The sequence below is a fragment of the Silene latifolia genome, chromosome Y, assembly GCF_048544455.1.
Source record: "Silene latifolia isolate original U9 population chromosome Y, ASM4854445v1, whole genome shotgun sequence".
In the NCBI taxonomy this organism is placed as follows: Eukaryota; Viridiplantae; Streptophyta; class Magnoliopsida; order Caryophyllales; family Caryophyllaceae; genus Silene; species Silene latifolia.
In genome coordinates, this window is record NC_133538.1 from 7,965,157 (window position 1) to 7,986,888 (window position 21,732).

At 31.7% G+C, this 21,732-nt stretch overlaps 1 protein-coding gene across 1 annotated transcript; it reads left to right on the top strand.

The window, feature by feature from the left end:
* The first annotated feature begins 6,774 nt into the window (after window positions 1–6,774).
* On the top strand, window positions 6,775–7,218 carry LOC141627550 (uncharacterized). Its single transcript, XM_074440789.1, has one exon. It carries the CDS (start codon window positions 6,775–6,777, stop codon window positions 7,216–7,218), a length of 444 nt encoding a protein of 147 aa, XP_074296890.1.
* The last annotated feature ends 14,514 nt before the right edge of the window (window positions 7,219–21,732 follow it).

Here is a 21,732-nt window from a genome sequence, read left to right on the forward strand (position 1 = left end):
ACGAGTGTTTGTGGCGGACGGAAGCGGATATGGAAACACATGTGAGATCATGTGACGGTGATGAGTACGGAGACGAGAAGTATGGAAAGTAATTGGGTCATATAAAGGGAAATAATGGTTGGTTATTTTGTGAGTATTTTTATAAAAATTATATTTTGACTATGTCAATATGAACTCATCACATATATACATATATATAATTATTTTGAATATATTTTACTTTATTTTATGAAGAATGTACGAGCAATAGCGTGAGTCCGGATTTCTTATAAAATTAGATTACAAACCTTGAGTTTGACCATTGCGTTGACCTTTTGGGGGAAACGTAGTGTGAAAGCTATATAGACGGTATTATAATTATATAAGGTTGATCATGGGAATCATATTTGGTAAGAGAGAGTGATAAATCCGGAAAGTTTTGTGCCAAGTTAGCAGTGAACTTCAGGACGAAGTTCTCTTTTAGGGGGAATGAATGTAACAATCGGGAATTTAAAGAAGGAAAACAAGCATGATATGTGTATGAGTATAACAGAGTGTGTACGGTGAAGGATCACGCATGAGTTTTAGTGAGAGAGATGAGAATGCTATCGGGATGATAAGAGTGAGCATTTGGAAAAGAGAGATAGACTTGAGAGTTGGTAATGAGACGAGAAGAGACTTGAGGGAGTGTCGGGAAAGAAGAGAGTAAGGCGAACTTCGGGGACGAAGTTCAATTTAAGGAGGGAAGATTATAATACCCGGATATTTGAGACCCGTAAAAGAACCTCGGGATACGTGAGAGGACCCTCGGACTTAGCAAGAGACTACTCGGAAGTAAGGGATAGCCGTACACTAGACCAAGTGTGACCTAGACTGGGCCTAGTGAGGCTGTAGGGGAACTAGTAGAGTGTTCAGTGGATCGAGTAGATAGCACTCGGCCGGGTAAGGCTAGTACTCGACCGAGTGAGTGGCACTCGGCTGAGTAGACTCGGCACACGACCGAGTGCAGCTTCATAGTACGCGAAATATCCCATGGCGGGATCTTATATTTCACCTAACACTAAATTATATCATTCCTCCTCCTTATCACTCCAAACCCTCTCTTTTCTCTCTAAAACCTTCCTAAACACCTCTCCATGGGATTCAAGCTTGGATTAGAACATTACAAACCTTATCCTCCTTCCTTCCACCTTGTGAGTAAGATCTACCTTTCCTATTTGTTTTATCAAACCCTAACTTTTGGGGGCTTTGTATTGTATAATGGTATAGGAGATATTGTGATAATTATTATGTAATTATGTAGAGTAAGACAGTTTTGGTGAGACGGACCTTGCTTGTATCGAATAGCTTATGGAGATTGCTTAAAGATAGGTTTGGCATACTCGGTTTTAATAATGTGAATACATGTTGTGTGTTCATTGTTCATGTTTACACGGTATGAGTCGGTATACATCATGTTACGATTTTGAGAAGATTGTGAGTCACAAGTTGTTGTCGGAAATGCATATGAGTACGGAATTGGATTGTGGTGATTCAAGGAGTCGGAATACTTGTGGAACGGATGTTCAAGGCATATTTGGGAAGTGTGTCTCATAGTGAGTCGTATTTTGATATATTATGTTGCATATTACATTATTGTGATTGTCGTATATGTTTGAGAATGTGGTTGTTGTTGAGGAGACGTAAGGAGGTTAGAAGACCGTCTTACGCTTGGGTCGCCTCTTGGAGCTTCCTACTCTAAGAGGGATGTGCACATTAATGACTTGAGTTATGGAGGGACGCGTGTGGTTGAGGCACGACGTCTGACAGGGATCCGGTTAGCTCCTTGGTTCGGTACCACGAGCGTGTCCCGAGTACCTTGTTACAGACTGCGGTCCGACTGTTTGGTGGGCGGTGCTGCGGTGACGTCACCAGTTGTGGTACCGTGGGTGTGTCCCTGGTAACACTTAGATAATGGTGTAGTGCCATGGTTGTAACCTTATGTTTCATGCATTCTATGTCGTATTGCATATTCTTACATTGGTGTCATGTTTAAGTATTTGTATTGTTAAAATTGACGTGTAATAATTATGTGTATGTAACACCCCGCTATTTTTCAATTTATTTATAGGACGTTACTTTCTCATTCTTTATTAATTTTGAATTTAGATCGTAAATTATTAAGAAAAATAATTAATTATTATTTCTTACGGTTATGAAAAATAAAGCTATTTTATTTTATACCTTTCGAAAATAAATTGATTTTAGATTATTCTAGAAGCAAAAGATGATTTCAAGCCCAAACTTTAGTCTTAGAAAAAAAAATACGATTTATGATTTGAGGGATAAAATATACTAGGTAGTATCCCGCGCTTCGCACCGGTCTGTTTTAAATTTTTATTATTATAATTGAAGAAAAATAATATAATTCATATATAAATTTTAATATTTCACTTATAAGTAAAAATAAATTAATTTCTTTTTTTCTTAAATTCTATTTTTTTTAGGTTTGAGTTCAGTGTTTTAAAATAAAATAAATATAATTTTAATTAAAAATAATAATTTATAGTTAATTACGCATGATCAACGTTTTACAAAAAAAAATGTAATTTATCAAATATCATATTAATTAAAATAAAATTTATTCGAATTATGCAACAATCAACATTAAGTTATCAAATTATATCATTTCATGATACGTTATGTTCCAAATCAGTTAAAATATTTGTTCAAAATGATGTGAATATAATTTTATGTAATTTTTAATTTTGAATGTATAACGTTTGATATTTATGTATCAAACATATATGGTCCAAACTATATTTATTCAAATGTTTTGGTTATGTCTCACATGTGCTATGTGTCAAACATATCTATAAGAAATTTGCACCTTTTATTTTTTTAACAATTATATATAATGATGTTTAAGAGTTTACCCGTAAATAAAATAGGTTGAACTTTCTCAAATATCATTTTTATAAGATAATATATAAAATATTTAACTAAAAGTAATATCTAGTTAGTCATAATCAATGTTTTATTCATGACGTACACATATTTAACTGAAAATATTAAAAGAAAATGTAATATGTTTTCTACTTTTTCATGTTGTTTATATAATAAGGTTTTTCTACATGATACCCTTGTATTTATTCAAATTCTACGTGATACCCCTCGCTTTTCAAAAATACCAGCGGTACCCCTAAACATAATAAACACATCTTAAGATACCCAAAATGCTCTAATCCGCCTCTTTAAAATGTTTTTAATTTATACATTTTTTTTTGGTTTTTTGGTTTTTTGGCAATAATTTGTCATGTCATTAACATAAACATCGTCTACTCAATTGTATTTTGTTTCAAAATTTAACATATTAAAAATGTGATTTTCAGTAATTTGGGTATTTTTAGAACATTTTACTAAATTTTGGGATACCACTTATATTTTCATAAATATAGGAGTACCACGTAGAATGCGAAGAAACACGGGGTATCGTGTAGAAAAATACTATATAATATTATATTACTTAATAATCATTACTTTTCTTTTAATTATTCAAACTCACTCGTGATCACTGTGTACACATATACTTGTTCTCACTGTATTTAAATCTTCAAAATCTCATACGTATTTAATTTTAAGCAATATAACTTTTTCGTTCCCACACTATAAAAACTTATATCTTAGTAGTTTTTTTTTAAGTTTTGTTTTTAATAAATACAATGACTCTTCCAAATATATTTTTCTTAATAAATTTAATGGTCTAAGTTTTATAACTTTCTCAAAATATTTTTTAACGTAAATGTAAAACATTGTGAGATACTCACTTTAATCATCTCTACATATCAAAATATGTTAAGAAATATAATCAAAATTGTACTCGATTGAAAGCATTTTTCGCAAATGAACGTTTTTATTTACAATTTAGAATTTTTATCAAAATATTTTTTTAATAAATTTAGAATCAAATCAATGTAATTATTTAATGTAATTTTATAGCAAACTTTATTAAATCATAATTAATATTTTCTGTGATTTATGCTGCATTTATTATATTAATATTAGATGATTAGCTGTGATTAATGCTTATCATTAACGCTGTATGAGATACGTGGCGCATCCACAACGTTTCAACCCGATATATATATATATATATATATATATATATATATATATATATATATATATATATATATATATATATATATATATATATATATATATATATATATATATAGAGGCGGGATCTCGTGAGTTTGGTTCTTACGGTGAGTTGTGAGTTTGGAAAATCTAGACCATTAAATAAGAAGAATTGAAGGGCTGAGATTTAATCGCGTAAAACAAATTGAGAAGTTGAGATTAAAAAATCTAACGCAATGACAACAGCAAAATAAAAATCAAAGCCTTTACCCCTCTCTCTCTCTAAAAAATGGCGACAACGCCTCATCTCCGCCGCCGAACACCGTTCTCTCTCCTCCGATATCTACCTGAACGCCTCATCGTCTCGATTCTTCTCCTGTAACTCGCATGACTCGGTGTTTAATCACGAGTTGAACGCGGAGATTCAGATTATTAAAGTGTTTTCATTCAATTTAGTTTGTTTTCTTCGATTTTTGAGTTTGTGATTGATTAGCTGATGTTCTGCTGTTAATTCAGATGATAAACAAGCTTTTTCATCCAAATTCTTGCATTTTTCATTTAATTGTGACTGATTAGTTGATGTTTGGTTGAACTTCAGATGATTAAGGATGCAATAACAACTTTGAAAGAGAGAAACGGCTCGAGTCAATACGCGATTCAGAAATTCATAGAGGAGAAGGAGAAGAAGCTTCCGTCAAGCTTCCATCTCCGGCGTCTACCAATGCAGGGGAGACCTCCCCGAGTCAGCCTGCTCCACCTGCGTCCGCAACTCAGTGAGTCAACTCGGTTCCCTCTGTGTCAACTCGGTCGGAGTAATTACATTATTGTTGGATAGTTTTATGCAGATGATGTTTGAGAAGGTGTCGCAATTTGCGGAAGCTAAGGATCAACATAGGTCGGAATGTATGGAATCGAAGCTTCTTGGTGTTTACATTGCTGCTATTGCTGCTGCAGAGGTATGACCTTTTTGGTGTTATTAACATCAAAAAGGTGTTATTAACATCTTAACAAAAAAGTTGTAACTGTACTTGTGTTCTGCTGACCCGTTAAGCTAGTTATGATTTAGATCTTGTAGGATCTTTTTAAATTCCTCTTTCAACTTTTGGCTTTATGTATAAGTGATAGACTTGGTTTTCATCTTTTGGATAATATTTTTCGATTGATCCTGTGGGACGCATCCTTGGAATGTGTGCCTTATTGAATTCTGTTGATTAAATCTTCCTCTTTTCCTGCAAGCTTATGATGTAAATGTGATTCTTCTGTTACAGCTAAACGGATAAGATGGCAGATGCCCAAGCTGTTGTTTGCGACAATGGAACTGGATTGATCAAGGTATACTTGATCTTTTCTGTTAGAGATATGGTATGGAAAGTTGGAAGTTCGGATTATGTGGAGGACGTAATCATGTCATCTGTCTCTTTACATCAGAAGAATCGCAATTTCCGACATTTTCAGCGATATTAACATCGGTCACAACTGAGAATCAAATTAATTAATCATGTAATTTTCATATGGCTCATATCAGTGGCCTTGTTGCTGCAGAGGTATGACCTTTTTGGTGTTTACATTGCTGCTATTGTTGTTTTATTGTTGATTTGTCGTTGTCAAGATCGGATCCGGGATTCCATTCCCTGGTTCCAATCTGATCTGTATTTTTTCCAAAATTTTATCAAGTATCTGGAATTATAGCTGGATTGGCATTTTCATAAATGTGATGCAGTTTTCCTGCATTTTGTGATCTTTGATGACATATTGCTGCCACTAGTATAGAAGTATGTGATTTGGTCAATATGTTGGTTGTTTATCATGGGATATGACTCGTATATACTCTACCATGTATTAAGCTGTTGAGATTCCATTTCTCCCCTCCATCTATTCACATCTTGAAGTTAACTTTAATGTCTTTTACCTTTGCATCTGAAGAGTACACTAGTCAGATAAATCGAAGGCTATTAGTTCAGTGGTAGAACAATGTGTAATTTTGCACATAGACGTGGGTTCAACTCCCACATAGCCTGATCTTTTAAAACACCAGAATAATATCAGAATAACATCGGGGTAACACTGGAAGAGTAACAACACAAAAAAATCAAAGTAGTAAAAAAAATCACAATAACACGTGGTAAAAAAAGAGAAAAAAATCAAAATAGTAAAAAAAAAAAATGACACCGGAATAACATCACAATAACACCAGAATAACAATACCACTAGGATAACAGCACAATAACACGTGGTAAAAAAAGAGTAAAAAAATCAAAGTCGTAAAATAAAATCAAAGTGACACCGGAATAACATCATAATAACAGCAGAATAACAGTACAATAACAGCACAATAACACGTGGTAAAAAAAAAAGAAAAAAAAAATCAAAGTCGTAAAAAAAAATCAAAGTGACACCGGAATAACAACACAATCACAGCAGAATAACAGTAGAATAACAGCACAATAACACATGGTAAAAAAAATCAAAGTCGTAAAAAAAAATCAAAGTGGCACCGGAATAACATCACAATAACAGCAAAATAACATGCGGTGTTCAGGCCCTACGGGAGTGTGTGTCCCCATCTGGTAAATTTCAGGTTAGTCTAGCCTATGAGCTTTTTCGCCCTCATTTGTTAGATGGGGCAAGGCTGTCTGGCATAGTACTATCATTCCTAAGCACAGCTTTATCAGCGCTATGGCTGCTCAACAAAAACTGGCTACTGTTGATAATCTTGTGAGACGGGGGTCTTATCTAGTCAATAGGTGTGTTTTATGTCTTCAGGCTAGTGAGACTCATCGCCATCTCTTCTTTCAGTGCGAGTTTTCTGGTGAGCTGTGGAGATCTGTGTTAGGTTGGATGGGTATTCAAGGCAGAACTGCTAAGTATTGGCAGGAATTGTCTTGGTGTAGCTCTAGGTATGCAAAGAAGCATTGGAAATCCGGATGGTTTCGTTGTTGCCTAGCAGCTACCATCTATTTCATCTGGCAAGAAAGGAATGCAAGGATTTTTGGTGGGAAGACGTCTACTATTCATACCTTAGCTACTCAACTGCGTTTTGCTGTTGGGACTAGACTCATAGGAAAGTATGGTAGTGGGAACAAGGAGATGTTGCGTCATCTTAATCCTATTTATACTTAACTTGGACTCTTCTTTGTAAGATCTATTCCTATTTCTACCCCTTTGTGGATGAATAAAATAGGATGTGCTTTCTTGCAAAAAAAAAAAAAAAAAAAAAAAAAAAAAAAAAAAAAAAAAAAAAAACATGCGGTAAAAAAAGAGTAAAAAATCGAAGTAGTAAAAAAATCAAAGTTGTAAAAAAATCAAAGTAACACCGAAATAACATCACAATAACAGCAGAATAACAGTAGAATAACAGCACAATAACACGTGGTAAAAAAAAAAGAAAAAAAATCAAAGTCGTAAAAAAATCAAAGTAACAGCAGAATAACATCACAATAACAGTGGAATAATAATAACAGCACAATAACATGTGGTAAAAAAAAAAGAGAAAAAAAAATCAAAGTAAAAAAAAAAAGTACAATAACAGCATAATAACACGAGGTAAAAAAATAAGAGTAAAAAAAATTCCAAGTAAAAAAAAATCTGGTACAAAAAGAAAAAGAAAAAAGGTAACATAATGAGAAAACTAGAGAAAAACATAAGAGAAAAAAAAAAATCAAAGTTGTAAAAAAAAGCATAATAACACAGGGTAAAAAAAAGGAGATAAAAAAATTAAAGTAAAAAATAAAAGAGTAGCACTAGAAAAAAGAGAAAATAAGTAAATGACAATGATTTTATATGACAAGTAAAATTAGATCTTGACCACCCATCTCTAATATAATCTAATGGCTGAGATTCCCCCAACTCACAACTCACCATAAGAACCAAAATCACCAAATCCAATATATATATATATATATATATATATATATATATATATATATATATATATATATATATATATATATATATATATATATACTATTTAGTATCCCGTGCTTTGCACGGTCTGTTTTTATATTTTATTATTATAATTGAAGGAAAGTTTATATAATTGATATATAACATTTAATATTTTACTTAAATATAAAATGATTAACCTTTTTCAAATCTTTTTTTTTTACGGATTTACTTCAAAGTATTTTTAAATAAAATATATAAAGTAAGTAATAGACAATGGTTTATAAATGGTACCGTGTATACAACATTTATTTGAGAATAACTAAAAAGAGGAATTATGATTCCTATTTTCTCACATCTCTTATAACACAAATGTCCTTAATAATCATTATTTTTATTGTGATTATTCATATGCACTTCTTGCCACAATGTGCATACCTAATGTTTACCACAATATGTATGCCCACTTGAAATCATGAGAATCTCGTTTCTTTTCAATTTCAATTAAACAAAAGAAATTGACCATAATGTGTATACCTACTTGAAATCATGATATTTCTCGTTTCTTTTCAATTAAACAAAAGAAATTGCATAGAAAAGAACTATGTGGAATTCAATACTTAAATTATCTTATAAAACCCTCAATATGCATGATAAGCTTTTAAAATTTTGTTATCATAACTCCACGGTATAAAAATATTTAAATAGTATTTTGAAAATTTAAATTTTGTATGAATAGAATTTTTAGATACATGCAAAAAATAAATAAAAATAATGTATATACATACCCAACTCTCACGTAAATTTGTTTGTATTATACTACATACATGCATTTAAATTAAAAAAAAATGTAGTACATTTCATCTTTGGGGAGTACACATTCATTGAATTTATATTTTAATAACCCTAATGAAATTATACTCATACGGTAGCATTTTTCGCGATAAATTTTAAAATTTAGTTTCGTAAGTTTCCTCAAAATATTTTTAAAATTAACTATATTATTTATTTAATTTAATCTCATAAATAAATTTATTAAATTATTTTTGATTTTGATGCTACATTAATGCTTGTAATTAATAACTAAGCTGTCATTAATGGGTGTATTTAAGGCTGAATATGCCACGTGTCGCATCCACAGCTTCCCAACCCAGTTATTTAAAGGGGTTGCTATTTGTGTCGGTGGATGCGGGTGTTGGTGTTGGTGTCGGTGGGTGCGGCTGGTGCGGGTGAAAGTGGTGGTGGGTGTGGCTGCTTGTGTGGTGTGGTACGGGGGTCATGGGGTATTGTTGGTTTTGATTTTGATTTTTTCAATTGATTTCAGTTTTGTCTTTCTTTTTTTTTAAGTTTGATTTTTTTTTTGTTTTTTTTTTCAGATCTACTTTTTTCAGTATTGTTGGTTTTGTTTTTGTTAGATTTCGAAATGTTTTCAGATTTACTTTTGTTTTTTTGTCATTTTTTCATATTTACTTTTGTTTATTTGTTATTGTATTGTATTTTCTAATTTTTGATCTTTGTTGTTTTGAATTTCTTATTTGTTATTTTTCAAGTTTTTTTTTTAAGTTTCATATTTTGGGCTAAAGTTGTACAATAATCAAAATAGAGTTATACTGTTAATGTCTAAAGTTATACATTGTATAAATTGAAGTTACACAAATTTTGGACTAAATTTATACATCTTGTATATTAAAGTTATACACTGCGTGCATTAAAGTTATACACACGATATATAAATTTTTCAAATTTAAATGTTTAGATCTGACGTTTTTTATTTCAATTATTGTTATTGTATTGTATTTCATTGTTAATTTTTTTTTGATGAACCATGATTTTTTATTTGGTTTATTTTTTGTTATTGTTATTTGGTTTTTTTTTATATTTTGTTTTTTTGTTAGATTTACGGGTTTTTTTTGTTAGATTAACGGGTTTTTGTTATTATGGGTTTTTTTGGTTTTTGTTATTATGGGTTTTTTTTGTTATTGTTATTTGGTTTTTTTTTTATTATTAGCTTTCAGATCTAGTTTTCTTCTTCTCTACTATATGTAAATACAACTAAAGTTATACTATCGCTACTAAAGTTACACTACTTACGACTAAAGTTATACACTTCAAACATTAAAGTTATGTGAACTTGGACTAAATGACTAGTTACACTACTTGTGATGAAAGTTGCACTAATTATGACTAAAGTTATATTGTGTTGGTTTTAAATGTGAATTTATATTCCTAAAGTTTTACAAATTTTGACTAAAGTTATACAAAAAATGACTGAAGTCATACTATGCAACTCCACTGACAAATTTGTGTAAGTTATACAATTTTGGACTAAAGTTATACAATTTTGGACTAAAGTTATACAAATAAGGACTAAAGTTATACAAAAATGGACTAAAGTTATACAAAAATGGACTAAAGTTATACAAAAATTTATTAAAGTTCTACAAAAATGGACTACAATTATACAAATATGGACTAAATTTATACAAACAGTACTTATATAAATTCAAATTTATAGTGTTGGTTTTTTGTTTTTGTTTTTTTTTGTTGTTATACTTATATTTTTTTTCATTTGTCAACAAAGAGAATTGTGAAAACAAAAGTTATAATTTCATTGAAATTACACTCATTTCTACTGGAGTTATACATTCGTTGATTAGAAGTTATTCACATCGTTACTAGAGTTATACATTCATTGAGTAGAAGTTCAACACATTTCTAATGTAGATATTTGTATAACTTTAGTCAGTTTTTGTATAACTTTAGTCCATATTTGTATAGCTTTAGTCAATTTTTGTATAACTTCAGTCCTTATTTGTATAACTTTAGTCCATATTTGTATAACTTTAGTCAATTTTTGTATAACTTTAGTCCTTATTTGTATAACTTTAGTCCATATTTGTATAACTTCAGTCAATTTTTGTATAACTTTAGTCAATTTTTGTATAACTTTAGTCCATATTTGTATAACTTCAGCCGATATTTGTATAACTTTAGTCCATTTTTGTATAACTTTAGTCCATTTTTGTATAACTTTACTCCATATTTGTATAACTTCAATCTCATTTTTGTAAAACTTTAGTCCACTTTTGTATAACTTCATCTCATTTTTGTATAACTTTAGTCAATTTTTGTATAACTTTAGTCTTTATTTGTATAACTTTAGTCCATTTTTATATAATTTTAGTCCACCAAACTACCACCACAAAACGAGATAATAAAGTTATTTTTTCAAAAGATTAAAATTAACTTATTATATGAGATTTTTTTTACCCAAAATCTTAAGAAAAAAAATGTAAAAAAAAAGACAAGAATAAACAAAGTCATTGTTGTACATAATGTAAGTTAAAGTTATACATAATGTCAGTGGAGTTATACATAATGTCAGTGAAGTTATACATAATATCAGTAAAGTTATACATAATTTTCATTGAAGTTATACATAATATCGGTGAAGTTGCACACAATATCATTGAAGTTGTACATAATGTAAATTAAAGTTATACATAATGTCAGTGAAGTTATACATAATGTTGATTGAAGTTATACATAATTTTAAATAATTTTATAAAACAAGAGGTTGGAGTTGTAAACATTGAAATTTGAGAAAAAAATAAATAAATAGACATTTAAATTTAAATACTAAAACTGAAAAATTTATATAACAAGACGAATTTTAAAGAAACGACATTTGTAAAAATAAAAAAGTATATTACCAAAAAAACGATATTTAAAACCCGATTTTTTTTTAAAAAACCGTATAACAAGAATATATTTGAAAAGAATAAGTAACAACAAAAACCAACCAAAATTAACAAATAAAATAAACCGACCCCAAACAACAAATTTAACACAAACGCAAAATCTGAAAAAAAAAAAAAAAAGTGACGAAAGTAACCGAGACGCAAAATCTGGAGAAAACAAAACCGAATTTATAGAATTTACCGACGGCGGTGGTGGAGGTGGGTGGCGGTGGGTGGTGTCGGGTAGGATAGTGGTGGGTGGTGGTGAATGAGGAAAAGAGGAATGAATGATTTATTTGGATTTTTTGATTTATTTGGATTTTTTGGGTTTTTTTATTTATTTGGATTTTTTGGGTTTTATTTATTTATTTGGGGTTTTTGGGGTGTTTTATTTGTTTGGATTTTTTGGGTTTTTATTTTTTGGGGTTTGAGAGAGGAGATGAGTTGTGTGATATGTGAGAGAAGTGGATGAGAGGAAAAGAAGTTATAGTGAATTAGTGATTAATTAGAAGGATTAGTGAAGGAGGAGAGAATGAGTGATATTAGTCCATAAACACACTTTTTGGAGGTTGATCTTGGCCATCCATTTTCACCATCCAAGGGCCCTTAATAGAACTTATGGACTCAAATACATATGTTGGCCTTAGTTGATCTCTTCTATATATAGAGTAAAGTTCTAATGAGTCCACCTATATATTTGAGTCCATAAGTCTTCACTACATCCCTTAGATATTCCACTAAGGATGGTTGAGATTGAAAGCAAAAAAGTATAGTTAACACTAATTAGATTCTTATACACTAATTAATCAACTTTCTCTCTCTAACTTTAATTATACATTCACTAATGAATTATTATACACAAAAATTTTTTGGAGCACATTTTTTTTTTGGCTGAAACTTTATACAAATGTTACGACACTTCACTGTTTTAAAAGTGTAATTTCAACGGAAAAAAGTGTAATTTTAACCAAAAAAAGCGGTATGACGGATTTTATTTTGAAATTTGAAAATTTGAAGCAAGTTTACAATATATTTTGCGTTTTACAAGTGTAACTCAGTTTTTACGACAAATATTATTTTGAATTTTTCCAATTTTAACACAACTCATTGTAAATTGAGTTGTGTTATAAGTGTAACTTTAGTCTTTTTAAAGTGTAATTTTAGTCCATTAAAGTGTAATTTTAGTCCATTAAAGTATAATTTTAGTCCATTAAAGTGTATTTTTAGTCCATTCAGAGTGTACATTTAGTCCATACTAAAAGTGTAACTTTAGTCCTTTAAAGTGTAATTTCAGTCCATTGAGAGTGTAACTTTAGTCCATATTAAACATGTAACATGAGTCCATTGAGAGTATAACTGTAGTCCTTGAGAGTAGACCTGTCAAACGGGTCGGGCGGGTCGGGTCCCGGGTCGGGTCATACGGGTCGGGTCAGAATACGGGTCGGGTCAAATACGGGTCGGGTCAGATACGGGTCGGGTCATACGGGTCACGGGTCGGGTTAGGGTCAGAATACGGGTCAAGAAATAATTTTTAACGCCTTTTTTAAACGATTTTTTTAATTTAAAAAATATTATTTTAAAAATTAAAATATGTTTAAAATTATTATTTTAGTCATATTCATCATATACAATAATTATATTGATATAATTATTAAAATAAAGTTTTTTTAATAATTATTTTATTATTAAATATTATAAAAGTTATATAAAATTGACTTTTTAGTTGAATTTTTAATTTTAAGTAATAAAAAAATAATTTTTTAACTATATTTTCAAATATAATATATAAATAATAATATTTTTAATAAAATTCATGATTTTCCCTTGACCCAACGGGTCGACCCGTTCGGGTCGGGTCTCGACCCTAAAATAACGGGTCATTTCGGGTTCGGGTCAAACGGGTCACGGGTCGAAAAAACCGGGTTTGTAACCCTAAGAAAAGGGGTCGGGTCGGGTCGGGTTTTCGGGTCGGGTCGAGTTTTGACAGGTCTACTTGAGAGTGTAACTTTAATAGAGATAAGTGTAACTTTAGTAGAGATAAGTGTAATTTTAATAGAGATAGCTGTTGTAACTTTAGTAAAGAAATTTGTAATTTTAATAGAAAAAAGTGTAATTCTAATAGAAATAAGTGTAACTTTAATAGAGATAGCTGTAACTTTAACTTTAAAAGAGAGTAAGTGTAATTTTAATAGAGAAATGTGTAATTTTAATAGAGAAAAGTGTAATTTCAATAGAAATAAGTGTAACTTCAACTTTAATAGAGATAAGTGTAATTTTAATAGAAATAAGTATAATTTTAATAGAAATAAGTGTAACTTTAACTTTAATAGAGATAAGTGAAATTTTAATAGAAATAAGTGTAATTTTAATTGAAATAAGTATAATTTTAATAGAAACAAGAATAAAATGGAGTAAAAATATCGCATGAAAACATTGGAGGCGGGATTTTCAAAATTTGAATTTTGAAATCATTGGAAGCAGAATTTTTAGCACACAATAGGTAAATTTAAACAAATAAAATTAAAAAAACGAAATAAAAATATAAATGCGAGATTCTTAGCACACAATGTGTAATTTTTAGCACACAAGACGAATTTAAACAATACAAGATTTTAAAAAAACTACCAACTTTTCAAAATTAGATCTTACTTTTTCAAAACTAGATCTAAACTTTTTCAAAACTAAATCTAAAAAAAACTAAATCATAATTTCATTTCAAGAAATAAATCTACTAACAAAACGAATTTAAACAATACAAAATTTCAAAAAATAAAAATCAAAACAATATTTGACATATGAAATTTGAAAAAAAAATACTAAATCTGAAAATAAGATATTTAAAAAACGAAGACGATATTCTTAAAATAAAAAACAACATGTGAGAAAAATGAGGTGTTAAAACACACAAAAATTAAAAAAACCACAACCCGCCACCAACCCACCACCCACGCCTGAAAAAAACAACTGAAAGGCTGCAACAACAACAACAAAAAAAAAAAAAAAAAAAAAGAGAAAGGGGGAGGGATCGAGTGGCGGCAGCCACAACTGAAAACAATAACCATAAAAAAAAAATAACCATCATAGATCTGGAAAAAAAAAGGTTGCAACAAAAAAAAGGGAGGGATAGAGTGGCGGCAGCCAAAACCCAGCCAAAAAAAAAAAAACGGAGAAGAAAGAGTGGCGGTAGCCACAACCGCGACCACACCCCACATGACCGACCAAAACACCATGACAACCACCATTCAAATCTTAAAAAAAAAAGGAGAAAAGGGGAGGGATAGAGGCGGCGTGGCAGGCGAGAAGGCCATTATCCACCGCATCTCCAACCACCAACAATAACTTCTTTTACAGATATGGAAAAAAAAAACGATACAGGCGGCGTGGCAGCGACGGTTTGTGCCGTGGGAGGCACAAAGGAAGAGGAGGAAGCGGCCTCGGGTGGTGGCGGTTGTAGGGCTTGGTGCGTGGTTGTGCGTTGTCGTGGGTGGTGGTGGCTGCGTGGTCTGTGGTGGTGTGGCGTGAGGCAGTGGTGGCTGTCGGGTGTGGTGTATGGGGTGTGCGGCGGTGTGGGGTGGGTGTGGTGGTGTGGCGTGAGGCGGTGGTGGCTATTGGGTGTGGTGGGTGGGGTGGGGTGGGTATGGGTGGTGCCGGTGGGGGAGGGTTGGTGAGAAAGAGGGGAATTTTTTTTGATTTTTTAGGTTTTGATTTCTTTTGGGTTTTAGGAGATGAGAGTTTTTGAGGGAGAAAATGAGTGAATTTTGGGGGAGATGAGAGAGAAATGTGTGTTTGGAAAAGTATATATACTAAATTAGTTGTTAATTAGGAAGAGTTAGTAATGAATTAGTATAGGTAGAGAGGGAGAGGGAAATTAGCTTGTTAATGACCATTTTGAGTGTTTAATCTCAGCCATCCATCTCCCTCATCCAATGGTCCTCAAAAGGACTTATGGACTTACACTTAGGAGGGGACTTATATGATCTCAACACTATATATATATATATATATATATATATATATATATATATATATATATATATATATATATATATATATATATATATATATATATATATATATATATATAAGATACTCCTATATACTTACCAAATTCCATACAGTTCCTCTCCTCCCATATACATCCCAAAACCCTTTTTATATCTTTTCTCTTAAGTTGTTCGCCATCTGCCTTCCCTCTACTCTTTTCGCTTTGCTTCTTTTTCTGGCGTTCACTACAAGGCACGACGGTGGTTTCTGGAGCCCGACCACAATCATCGATCATCTTTCTCTTTCCCATGTTTCGTATTATATAAATTGTAAGTATTCACTTAACATAGTTTTTTCAGTTTTACAAATCAAGTTTCATTTTCTCTTTAAAAGGTAATACGATTTTATTGCTCCTATTATACGCACCATTTTTGGGGCTATGTGTATACGATGTACGGATTATCTATTTAGATTGAGGGGTGAATTTGATTTAAAGACAGAGGATGTGACAACTATAATTAGTTATTAGTTATGGTTGTAAGTACTATATTTTAGTGCTAAACGCGTTGGTGGTGAGATATTGGTGTAGCTTAATTTATTCATGATTAAGTATGAGGAGGAGTAGAATGAGTAGATGGAAATTTCTTTATATGTTTGATGGTTGTTTATTTTGTCATAATTCCTCCCTCTTTTGTATGCATTTTGATCCGTTTTTATACGGTTTTGCGTGCCTTTACTTGCATTTTGTGTCCCGATTCCCCATACTATGAGTTTTGTGACTCCTCTTGTAGGGCTTGAGGCGGAAATGAGAAAATCGGAGCAAGCAAGACGGTTTTGAAGCAAACATAGGAAAGAAGTTAAAAAGAAGATGAGAAGAGTGTCTCAGCCGGTTGGCCGGCAGCCGGTCTACCGGCTGGGCACCCACCCCAATGATAATGGGTAGAAAAGAGAAGAAAAGGATCAGTAGACTGTTGGAGTATGTGTCCTCAATAATAGTGCGATCACATGTCTAAATCTCAAAATAAGAATACGTAAGGGATGATTCATTTATATAGTCAACTGATCAACATTAATCAGTAATGATTGGCTAACTAGAGTTTAACATTACTGTCGTTTAACGGTGGTGATCAGTTGATCCCTTAAGGTCACACCTATAGGACAATTCCCTTAATAGACAAGTTGATTAATTGTATGACGATACAAGTTGATCAATTCCTTAAAATTGACCAATTGTTTTGTTAGTGAGAATATTTATATCTTATTTTAATTTAATTAAATAATATTTACTTTAGTAATTAAAAGATTTTATTACTAAAATTAATTCTTGTTTATGAAACAATTGAGATAAGAATGAATGGTTAATTATAATTACAATATGTTGTGAATTTTAATTATATGACCCATTTTATTTATGTGATCAAGAATCACTAGACAATTTGTTATATGTAATGTAAATAATGAAAATAATGATATTTATTTGATAAATATGCATTAAATTAATTAATAACATGTTACATACTACATGTGACATATTGTGTGACAAATTGACAAAATAAAATGGATGTCCATTTTATGTGATGGACCGAAATGGTGAAGGATTAGAGGATGGTGGGTGATTTACTTTAATAGCTAAAATAAGATCATGATCACACTACTTACCTAGCCTTACATGCCTAAGGTTTAGAGAAGAACAAAAGGAAAAGGGAAGGGCCATGCATTGGCCTTCCTCCTCCCCAAAACCGGCACCCTCTTTCTCAAATAGAGAAGTTGTTCTCTATTTTCATTAGTGCATTATTCATTCATTTTCTCATCTTATACTCTTAACACATCTCTCTAAAAATGGTTTGAGAAACCTTAAAAATTGTTCACCCAAAATTCTAATTTCAATATAAGATTACTAATGTAGTAATAAGAATATTATTCGAATCATTTTAAGGATACTAGTATACTAATCTAGTTAATTAGTATATTAGATTTAAGGGTATTATTTTGGGTGCAACAAGAGGAGGATCTCAATACTTGGGATTTTGGAGGATCATCCATTACATTTAAGCTCAAGAACAAATAAGGAAGGTGACCTTATTTGTGTCCTTATTTCGAGCCATATAACAATGTAAGGAACATTCACTAGTAGAAAAATATTTATTTGCGGCTCAAAAAAGAGGCCTTTTGCGGCATTTTTTATGTAGCAGCAAATGGGGGGCCGCAAATAGCAAAGTTATTTGCGGCGTTAAAAAACGCCGCAAATAAATGGCTATTTGTGGGGTTTTTTAAAAAAAAACGCCGCAAATAGGTATTAAAAAAACAATTTTTTTTTTTTCAAAAAACATAATCCAAACAAATGATTGAAATATAATAACTCTCAAATAGAATGACAATCTTACATTATTTTTATTGATATATCAAATAGAATAAAACACATACAAATAAACAATACTCCAAAACTAATTACAATGGGACTAAAATACAAAATTAAAAAGTAACTCAAGTTTGATTCTAATCTCAATCTTCTAAAACTTAAAGACTTATACTACGGCTACCGGTGAACAATTAAAAAAATCCAGAGCAAAAAGAATCCAAATAGACAATCATTAGACCAAATACATTAGAGACCAAAAGAACCAAAAGCAACCATGAAAATACAAGAACATAGCTCGTGAACAACTTCATCATCTGTGCACTGCAAAATAACCATTCACCAACTCAAGAAAATGACGCAGGCTAGATGCAAGGCACTCATTCACCAACTCAAGAAACTGATGTAGGCTAGATGCAAGGCACTCATTCACCAACCTATTCAGTGCAGAGATAAAGAATGGATGAGTAGATTTAAGAAAAGATGAACTGCTGCTACTAGAATTTTCTCCTATGCTTGTTCAAATAGGGCAAAGGTAGCTTGAAATCAGCAAAGATCCCCCCCCCCCATTAGCCATTCACACCATGAGTCGTACTCAAAACAGTACCACTGAAGTAAACCTCAAAAATAACCCATGTACAACAATATATACAGATGGAATTAGAAAAATATCGATACACAATTGCCAATTATAACGGGATGTGAGAGAGAAATAAACTTCTTGATGCTACTAAACGATATAAGTACCTACCAATTTACAAACGCCTCAAATAGAGAGCCGTAAATTACCAAGTGATCCACTCATCCATAACCTATACACCCACAAATAACAATACACGGAATTTAACGAATGAACTGTTGAGCATAGCCTGTAAAAAAAATAGAGTAGCCATGGAGTGTTAGTGTTTGCTTCATTAAGCTATAGTTAAAGTAAGACTCCTCATAACATATTGGAAACCTGAGACGAGGTGGACTTGTATGAAGAATAGTACCTCACAGCTGCCACAAGAAAAAGAATAGGATAGTGAAGTGTATAAACATAAACCCTTCTCTTTAATTATTGAGTAACTCAGTACATCTGCGAAATAAAGTGATATCTGCATATTCATGAACCAAAAATTAACAAATGAAGATATGTGTATGAGTATAACAGAGTGTGTACGGTGAAGGATCACGTATGAGTTTGAGTGAGGGAGATGAGAATGCTATCGGGATGATAAGAGTGAGCATTTGGAAAAGAGAGATAGACTTGAGAGTCGGTAAAGAGACGAGAAGAGACTTGTGGGAGTGTCGGGAAAGAAGAGAATAAGGCAAATTTCGGGGACGAAGTTCAATTTAAGGAGGGAAGATTATAATACCCGGATATTTGAGACCTGTAAAAGAACCTCGGGATGCGTGAGAGGACCCTCGGACTTAGCAAGAGACTACTCGGAAGTAAGGGATAGCCGTACACTAGACCAAGTGTGACCTAGACTGGGCCTAGTGAGGCTGTAGGGGAACTAGTAGAGTGTTCAGTGGATTGAGTAGATAGCACTCGGCCGGGTAAGGCTAGTACTCGACCGAGTGAGTGGCACTCGGCCGAGTAGACTCGGCACACGACCGAGTGCAGCTTCATAGTACGCGAAATATCCCATGGCGGGATCTTATATTTCACCTAACACTAAATTATATCATTCCTCCTCCTTATCACTCCAAACCCTCTCTTTTCTCTCTAAAACCTTCCTAAACACCTCTCCATGGGATTCAAGCTTAAATTAGAACATTACACACCTTATCCTCCTTCCTTACACCTTGTGAGTAAGATCTACCTTTCCTATTTCTTTTATCAAACCCTGACTTTTGGGGGCTTTGTATTGTATAATGGTATAGGAGATATTGTGATAATTATTATGTAATTATGTAGAGTAAGACAGTTTTGGTGAGACGGACCTTGATTGTATCGAATAGATTATGGAGATTGCTTAAAGATAGGTTTATCATACTCGGTTTTAATAATGTGAATACTTGTTGTGTGTTCATTGTTCATGTTTACACGGTATGAGTCGGTATACATCATGTTACGATTTTGAGATGATTGTGAGTCACAAGTTGTTGTCGGAAATGCATATGAGTACGGAATTTGATTGTGGTGATTCAAGGAGTCGGAATACTTGTGGAATGGATGTTCAAGGCATATTTAGGAAGTGTGTCTCATAGTGAGTCGTATTTTGATATATTATGTTGCATATTACATTATTGTGATTGTCGTATATGTTTGAGAATGTGGTTGTTGTTGAGGAGACGTAAGGAGGTTAGAAGACCGTCTTACGCTTGGGTCGCCTCTTGGAGCTTCCTACTCCAAGAGGGATGTCCACATTAATGACTTGAGTTATGGAGGGACGCGTGTGGTTGAGGCACGACGTCTGACAGGGATCCGGTTAGTGCCCGGGTTCGGTACCACGGGTGTGTCCCGAGTACCTTGTTACGAACTGTGGTCCGACTGTTTGGTGGGTGGTGCTGCAGTGACGTCACCAGTTGTGGTACCGTGGGTGTGTCCCTGGTAACACTGAGATAATGGTGTAGTGCCATGGATGTAACCTTGTGTTTCATGCATTTTATGTCGTATTGCATATTCTTACATTGGTGTCATGTTTAAGTATTTATATTGTTGAAATTGACGTGTGCTGGTTATGTGTATGTAACACCCCGCTATTTTTCAATTTATTTATAGGACGTTACTTTCTCATTCTTTATTAATTTTGAATTTTGATCGTAAATTATTAAGAAAAATAATTAATTATTATTTATTACGGTTATGAAAAATAAAGCTATTTTATTTTATACCTTTCAAAAATAAATTGATTTTAGATTATTCTAGAAGCAAAAGATGATTTCAAGCCCAAACATTAGTCTTTGAAAAAAAAATACGATTTATGATTTGAGGGATAAAATATACTAGGTAGTATCCCGCGCTTCGCGCGGTCTGTTTTAAAATTTTATTATTATAATTGAAGAAAAGTAATATAATTCATATATAACTTTTAATATTTTACCTACAAGTAAAGATAAATTAATTTGTTTTTTTTCTTAAATTCTATTTTTTTTAGGTTTGAATTCATTGTTTTAAAATAAAATAAATATAATTTTAATTAAAAATAATAAGTTATAGTTAATTACGCATGATCAACATTTTACAAAACAAAAATGCAATTGATCAAATATTATATTAATTAAAATAATTTTTTTTCGAATTATGCAATAATCAACATTAAGTTATCAAATTATATCATTTCATGATACGTTATGTTCCAAATCAGTTAAAATATTTGCTCAAAATGATGTGAATATAAGTTTATGTAATTTTTAATTTTGAATGTATAACGTTTGATATTTATGTATCAAACATATATGGTCCAAACTATATTTGTTCAAATGTTTTGGTTGTGTCTCACATGTGCTATGTGTCAAACATATCTATAAGAAATTTGCTCCTTTTATTTTTTTAACAACTATATCTAACGATGTTTAAGAGTTTACCCGTAAATAAAATAGGTTGAACTTTCTCAAATATCATTTTTATAAGATAACATATAAAATATTTAACTAAAAGTAATATCTAGTTAGTCATAATCAATGTTTTATTCATGACGTATACATATTTAACTGAAGATATTAAAGGAAAATGTAATGTGT

Bases quoted from the DNA above. Each gene is read 5' to 3' on its own strand.
- LOC141627550 (XM_074440789.1), top strand. From the start codon at position 6,775: ATGGCTGCTCAACAAAAACTGGCTACTGTTGATAATCTTGTGAGACGG.